This window comes from Macrobrachium nipponense, chromosome 30, assembly GCF_015104395.2.
Source record: "Macrobrachium nipponense isolate FS-2020 chromosome 30, ASM1510439v2, whole genome shotgun sequence".
Taxonomy (NCBI): domain Eukaryota; kingdom Metazoa; phylum Arthropoda; class Malacostraca; order Decapoda; family Palaemonidae; genus Macrobrachium; species Macrobrachium nipponense.
In genome coordinates, this window is record NC_087218.1 from 47,987,872 (window position 1) to 47,995,691 (window position 7,820).

General features: G+C 41.1%; 1 protein-coding gene across 1 annotated transcript in view; it reads right to left on the bottom strand.

Moving 5' to 3' along the window:
- The window catches only part of LOC135202138 (uncharacterized), a 7,049-nt gene extending 86 nt beyond the window's left edge, over positions 1-6,963 (bottom strand). The window contains exons 1-3 of the mRNA XM_064231388.1: positions 6,858-6,963; positions 6,361-6,766; positions 1-32 (exon numbers count right to left, since the gene is read on the bottom strand). The exon at positions 1-32 is cut by the window's left edge and continues 86 nt beyond it. Of these exons, the coding sequence (XP_064087458.1) occupies positions 1-32; positions 6,361-6,766; positions 6,858-6,963 (544 nt within the window). The remainder of the gene's footprint in view (positions 33-6,360; positions 6,767-6,857) is intronic.
- Between the last annotated feature and the right edge of the window lie 857 nt (positions 6,964-7,820).

Consider the following 7,820-nt stretch of genomic DNA (forward strand, 5'->3'; position numbering starts at 1 on the left):
CTCCTCTCACCTCCGTCCTGACCAACAGGACGCTGCAAGTCGAGGCAAACACGCGCGTCAGGGTTTGTCGCTTGTCAATAATATTTCCTTTTGGATGCTGGGAGCTTGTGACGCTCTGATAAAACGCAACACTGAGTGACGGCCGGGCAGCGCGGGGCGGGTCTTCCCGCGCGCCCCCTCCTCGCCGATTGGCCGGCCCGGGCTAAGGGGGCGTGGCTCACGACAGCCGTGGGTGGGCGGGGCTTCCATTTTCCGTCTCGCACGCCGGGGTCAGGTCTGCCAACCTCGCCCTGATTAGCCGTGTATATACATTTATATTTAGTTTATTATTCATGCTGTTGACTCGGAGGCAACCCTTTGTTTGTCGATGTTGTTGTTAGATAAGGCGGCTGCGTGTCCGGAGGTTATCGCCCGCCCGCCCGTCCGCCCGCCCGCCCGCCCTCCCGCCCACTTTGGAGGCCGCGACAGCGCGCGAGCCAGCGACGTTGACACCCTTGCAAATGCCCCCCGCATCTTTTTGGCGCCCAATTTTGCTCTGTCCAAACAAACGCTGTCACTCTTGGCGGAAAAGCATCTCGAGGAAAGACAACCCTGGTGTGTGTGTGTGTGTGTGTGTGTGTGTGTGGCACGAGGAGAGTGAGAGAGAGAGAGTGAGTGAGAGGAACTCATTCCCATCCTCCCATTTGCAATGGCAGTTCAGGTCTTCAAGAAAAAAAGAAAAAAAAGAAAGGCCGTTAGAAATAAAACCTCAATTAGACCCCACCCGAAATCTAGTCGTGTGTGAAAGAGAGAGAGAGAGAGAGAGAGAGAGTGTGTGTGTGTGTGTATGCGCGTGTGGACTTAGCTACTTCCAAACCTGAAACGCCCTTTCTCTTTCTCTCTCTCTCTCTCTCTCTCTCCTCCTCCTCCTCATCTTAATCATCATCATCATCATCATCATCATCAACCTCACCATCGCCTCTTGGGCCTCAAACCAGGCACTGGCCCCCTCCGGCCATGGGCAAACATCACCAACACCGAAAATTTTCTCGAAACTTACCAAATATTTGAACTCATTCTCTTTATTTTCCTGTGGAAATTGAATGTCCTTCATTCACTCAGCAAGGTAGAAAATTAAGAGGGGACGCTTCAGGAGTTGAAGTGTGGCGGCAGTGAAAGTCTTTCTATGTGTGTCTGTGTGTGTGTCTGTGTGTGTGTGTGTATGTGTGGCAACCACCTTGCAGTGCAGTGGAGATGAGAGGACGACAGACAGACAGACAGACAGACTCACGCACAGACAGACACTGATTGGTGTGTCTCTGTGATGCCTCCCATCAAACACATCCATGGAGGCAAGGCACGGCAGGACTTGGTACAGAGAAAGAGAAAGAGAGAGAGAGAAAAATAGGAGACAAGAAGAGGGAACTAAAACCAGAAGGAAAAAGTGGAACCGAACAGGCACAAAGAAGGGAGAAGAAACAAAGAAAGCGAGAGAGAAAAGGAAAGTTGAAAAGAAAAAAAAAATTATGGAACGGAGGTGTTAGAAATGAAGGCTGAGGCGATGGTGACTTGTGTCTTGTGTGTCGTGTGTGTGTGTGTGTGTGTGTGTGTCTACACAGTGCCACCACTCATCAGAACAACTGTACTTTCTCTCTCTCTCTCTCTCTCTCTCTCTCTCTCTCTCTCTCATCGAGTGATCAATGAACAAGTATCCCTAAGGCATTTTGTGGCAGGGGGTTTCCATACGTTATCAAAACACCAACTCTTCAAATTTTTCTCCAGTGAACCATTTTGTGGGTTGTGGTGGAGGAGGGGATGGATGGATGGACAGTGCCCCCTCCCCACCCCAACCCCCCAACCCCCCCGGTAGGGGTGGAAGAGGAGGAGGTGGCCAAGACGAAAGAGAGGACATTCCAAGAATAGAGTAACAATGGAGTGCGAAAAAACTTTTATAATTTCTTGTCGGAAAACAAAGGCCACGTGATCAATAAACTGTTCGGTGATGATGTCCGATACATTCTTACGTATGTGGTTTTTCTTATGCATGTTATGTGCTGTTATTGATATACATGCATACGTAGACGTACACATATAAATAATGTATACGCGTATACATAAAGTATATATCATTGTGAGTTTTAGTGAATGTATGTGAGGTCACATAAATCTTATGTATTGGCCTATGATATATATACTACTACTTATGACTTTATCATGCATATGCACATGTGTGTGTATACATCTATATGTATTATAGTTCTTGTTTGTGTACCCATATATAATGGTATGCGTACGTGTATTTCATAAGTATTATAGATGATGCAACTCTTTTTTTATTATGTATTCTTAGAAATACTTATGTATTTTTTATGTGTACGTAAACAAAACTGATATATCTATATGTATACGTATATAGTATATATTCATATCAATTATATATTTACATGTATATGATATATATATATAAGTCATATCACATTTCCGTGATTCATATACATATATCGAGCTACAATGTCCTTTAATATCTAATTCCGCTCTACCTCGGAATTAATATATTTTCATATATGCCTTAACCGAAGGGGAATTTTTTTCTCGATAATAGACTTGCCTGGACCGGGGCGCGAACCCACGGTAAAGCTTCACTGACGTTTCTGGATTTGAAAGGCTCCGTGGGTTCGTGCCCCGGTCCAGGCAAGTCTATTATCGAGAAAAAAATTCCCCATTCGGTTAAGCATATATGAAAATATATTAATTCCGAGGTAGAGGCGAATTAGATATTAAAGGACATTGTAGCTCGATATATATATATGATATATATATATATATATATATATATATATATATATATATATATATATATATATGATATATATATATATATATATAAATAAATATATATATTTATATATATGTGTGTGTGTGTGTGTGTGTGTGTGTGTGTGTGTGTGTGTGTGATCATATATATTATAGTTGGTTAATTGGTGATCGTGTGAATATTTGACAAAAATGAATTGTATACCTTTCTGATTTTGCCTTCTAAAGAAAAATAGACTCATAGTGCAGATCTTATATATTTACCAGTGAATGTAATATAGCGCACCGTATCAGTAAATAAGGTATAGTCAGCCCTCTTCAGTCAGTGCTATTGAGTTACGAAAGCCTTTTATCCAAAGGTCGGTCAATGATACCACATTTATTCAACTATGAATCAACTTTAATGTTTACTAATGCGTTTGTAAGTCTATATTATGGCAAGTTTCTGAAATAATATATTAAGAGTGGTATGGGTACTCTCTCTCTCTCTCTCTCTCTCTCTCTCTCTCCTGTCTCAGGCGCAAGCGTATATCTATAAATGTGTATAGATCTATGGGAATGTATGCGCATACACGCATACATATCATATCACTGATTATCTTTTATTTACAGAAGGTCTTCCTGTACTTTGCCTTTCACTTCTTTTTCAATCAAAATGATTATTATTAGGTTTTTTATCTCAGTCATCCTATTCGACTGGGTGGTATATATTATAGTGTGGGGTTCCGGATTTCATCCTGCCTCCTTAGGAGTCCATCACTTTTCTCACTATGTGTGCCATTTCTAGTAGCGCACTCTTCTGCATGAGTCCTGGAGCTACTTCGGCATCTAGTTTTTTTCCAGGTTTCCTTTCCAGGGATCTTGGCATCGTGCCTAGTGCTCCTAAAGTTATGGGTACAATTTCCACTGGCATATCCCATAACCTTTTATTTTTAGGTCTTGATGCTTATAAAATTTCAATCTATTGCTTGGTATTATTATTATTATTATTATTATTATTATTATTATTATTATTATTATTGAATACAATAAGAATAATTTACTTTTAATACTATTTCTGAACCAGACGATCTCGTACCATGCAATCACCAACAAGTTCAATGTCCATTGCCAACATTATACAAATACCAGATGCAAATACCATTCGAAAGGTTTGCCAGTCATACGAAGGTGATAATAAAGATTAATGTCATGTGCTTCAGTACTTTTGTACTCTTTTATTTGGGAATATCATTGTCTGGGTACCCTTATCATGAAGGTTTAATTCATTTAGGATGTGGGTTCCTTGTTGCCCAAACACTGACAATTCGAACTGGACCAGTGTCTGATGAATCCGGGTTGGCCATCTTTAACAAGTGTTATGTCTTTTGTGAGCCTCTATTGTGGTCAATGTTGTCTTGGTGTCTGTAGTTATGCGTGGTACTCGTTTTGAAAAAAAGTCAAAAATTTCACTTTGCGATTTTGCTACAACGTTTCACTGGAAGCTAATTATTTTCGTCGCAGTAAATTGCAATTCTTTCTGGAAGCTGATGATTTTATGTTTAAGAGATCATTTGTGAATTAATTTACTTTGTTTATTTATTTTATTAAACTTCTCACACGATAGATCCCTGAAAAGGAACCTGGAAAAACTAGATGCCGAATTAGCTCCAGGACTCACGCAGAAGAATGTGCTCCTAGAAACAGCGCACATAGTGAGACAAATGATGGACTCCTAAGGAGCATATAGGCGTAACTAGGAGTCTATTAATGGCGGGTGGGTGGGGGTGGGGGCACAGCTGAATATTGGGGGTGGGGCCGCACTGGGCATGCACAAATTATAATGCTCATTCTTTTTTCTTTAAGTCATATGGAAAGATATTAAGGTTGTTTTAAATATTTATGCCTAACAATTTGTGAATCACGTTTTCATATAAAAGAAAGAAAATTGATTTATTTCTTACACTTAATATAGTAAAACTCGACTTTTATTCTTATGAAAAAAAAAAACAGCCAAACTACTTGATTTATAAAACTTTAACATTATTTAATAATAATAATATAATAATAAAATAATAATAATAATAATAATATAAAAAATAAAATAAATAATAATAATAAACTTGAAAACCAAAAAAAATATGATAATAACAATGATAATAATATGAAAATTAAGCTTAGGCTTGTACTACAAGCTTCATGAACTCAAAATAGGGGGAGTACCAGTTTCAGATGGGGGGGGGGGGAGGCCGGGCGCACATGGCCCCTATGCAGCACCCCCCCGTTACGCCTATGCTAGGAGGTAGGATGCAACCCGGAACCCCACACCATAAAACCACCCAGTCAGTCGAATAGGATGACTGTGATAGACCAAATGATAATATTAATAATATCCTTTAATTCAGCCCTGAGCCAAAGGAGAGAGACAATACAATACATTAGTTTTCGTGTTATAACTGTTAAACAAAGCTGTAGTTCCTCGTTGGACGAGTGGATTTCGCGCTCGGCTACCAATCCCCGGGGGTCCGAAGTTCGAATCTCGGCTCGGCCAACTAGGAATCGGAGGAATTTATTTCTGGTGATAGAAATTCATTTCTCGATATAATGTGGTTCGGATCCCACAATAAGCTGTAGGTCCCGTTGCTAGGTGACCAAATGGTTCCTAGCCACGTAAAAATATCTAATCCTTCGGGCCAGTCTTAGGAGAGCTGTTAATCAGCTTAGTGGTCTGGTAAAACTAAGATATACTTAATTTAAACAAAACTGTCACTCCACAACTCATTTTATAAGTGATTTTCTGCTTAGTAATAATTTTGGATGACATTTTCAATTGATTTTCTTCTTCTTTACTTTTTCTTAGTGAAACAGTTCACCGAACTGTCTCTGTACTTATTAGCCTATAAGCCAAAATGCCATGAATAATTGAATTAGATATGCATTGACCTATGTTGCATCTGCTTTTAAGATATTGTATGTTGGTAAATGCTCTAAGAATGTAATATTTGACTAAATCTTCGAGTTGGTTATGATCTTAATCGCGAAATAATGTTACGAAAAATAGTTACTTGACTTAGAAGGGAAAATGGCAAAGACACCTTCATTACATTCTCACGGGTCCTCTGTGCGAATTGAAGGTATAGTTATTGCATATGTCAGTTTATGCTTTAAGAATATAATACTTTGTCTAAATCTTGAGTGAATTATTAGTCTTTAATGTTTTAAGAATATAATACTTTGTCTAAATCTTGAGTCAATTATTAGTCTTTAAGGTAGAATAATATTACTGGTAATACCTACGCGTTTTATATCAAGGAATATCTGCGTGACTTAATATTACGGGTCGTCTGTTCAAACTGGAGGAACTTATAAGTCACTCGTCTAAGAGATGAAAATAAGAATGGAGGGACTTGGAGGAAGAGGAGGAGGAGGAGGAGGAGAGACGGTGGGAGTGGCGTGAAGTGAATGATGAAGTGAGGATGAAGTGGCGTGTTGTGTCAGGGAGGTGGATTTGCGGGTGTTTGTGAGCCGGTATCCGGATGCGGATGTTGTATCCGGGTGTTTGTCATCGTTCATCCCCTTTGCATTTACCGCTGCTGCAAGACGCTCTGATGTGGTTGCTGCTGCTCCTGTGGTCTGCTTCTGTCACTCTGCTCTGCGTCCTCTGCATCTTCTGCTGCTGTTTCTGTTTCTGCTGCTTCTACTTCTGCTGGTTCTGCTGCTGCTGGTCCTGCTTCTGCTTCTACTTCTGCTGCATCTGCTTCTGCTGCATTTGTTTCTGCTTCTGCAGTTTCTGCATCTGCTGCTTCTGCTGTTTCTGCTTCTTCTGCTATTGCTTCTACTTCTGCTACATCTGCTTCTGCTGCATCTGCTTCTGCTGTTTCTGCTGCTTCTGCTATTGCTTCTACTTCTGCTGCATCTGCTTCTGCTTCTGCTGCATCTGTTTCTGCTGCATCTGCTTCTGCTGTTTCTGCTGCTTCTGCTATTGCTTCTACTTCTGCTTATGCTGCATCTGCTTCTGCTTCTACTTCTGCTGTTTCTGCTGCAGCTGCTTCTGTTGTTTCTGCTGCTGCATCTGCTGCTTTTACTGCATCTGTTTTTGCTCCTTCTTCTTCTGCTGCATCTGTTTCTATTATTTCTGTTTTTGCTGTTTCTGCTGCTTCTGCTGCCCCTGCTGTTTCTGCTTCTGCGCATCTACTTCTGCCGCTGCTGCTTCTGCTGCATGTGCTTATGCTGTTTCTGCTTCTTCTGCATCTGCTTCTGCTGCATCTGCTTCTGCTTCTGTTCTGCTGTTTCTGCTTCTGCTGCATCTGCTTCTCGCTCTGTTTTCTGCTTCCTCTGCACTCTTCTGCTGCATCTGCTTCTGTTTCTGTTATCTGCTTCTTCTGCTCTGTTCTGCTGTTTCTGCTGCATCTGCTCTGCTCTGCTTATTCTCTGTGGCAGTAAGGTCGACTGAGGTCAGCTGGGGTTACAGAGAGAGAGAGAGAGAGAGAGTACCAGTTGTGGGTGGTGGGGAGGAGGAGGAAGGGAGGGGGGGGAATGGAGACTTAACTCATGCAAACACTCCAGTGGCGTTCGAATCTCACTCCCAAATGGATAATTCATAGCTGGAGGAGTCCTCCAAAATCCTGTCTATATCCTACGTAGGACATCCTCTGCACGTCGTACACACTCCTTTATGCATAAATACTGGCGGGGGGAGAATACTTGGTATACATACGTATAAATCTCTCTCTCTCTCTCTCTCTCTCTCTCTCTATCTCAGGGTATACAGTTTGGTTGTCTTTCATTTGCGATCAACACAATGGCCGTGTTTTGGTTATCCGGCGTTCATGGAGGCCTAGTCTTAATCTCTTATTTTCGTTTCTCTCTCTCTCTCTCTCTCTCTCTCTCTCTCGTCACTTTGTATGAGTTCAAGTGCTCGCCTTTATGTTGTGAACTTAATCCTTAATATCAAGCTGTTTTGGATACTCTCTCTCTCTCTCTCTCTCTCTCTCTCTCTCCTCTCTCTCTCTCTCTCTCATTTTGTTTATGTTTACTTAATCCAATCA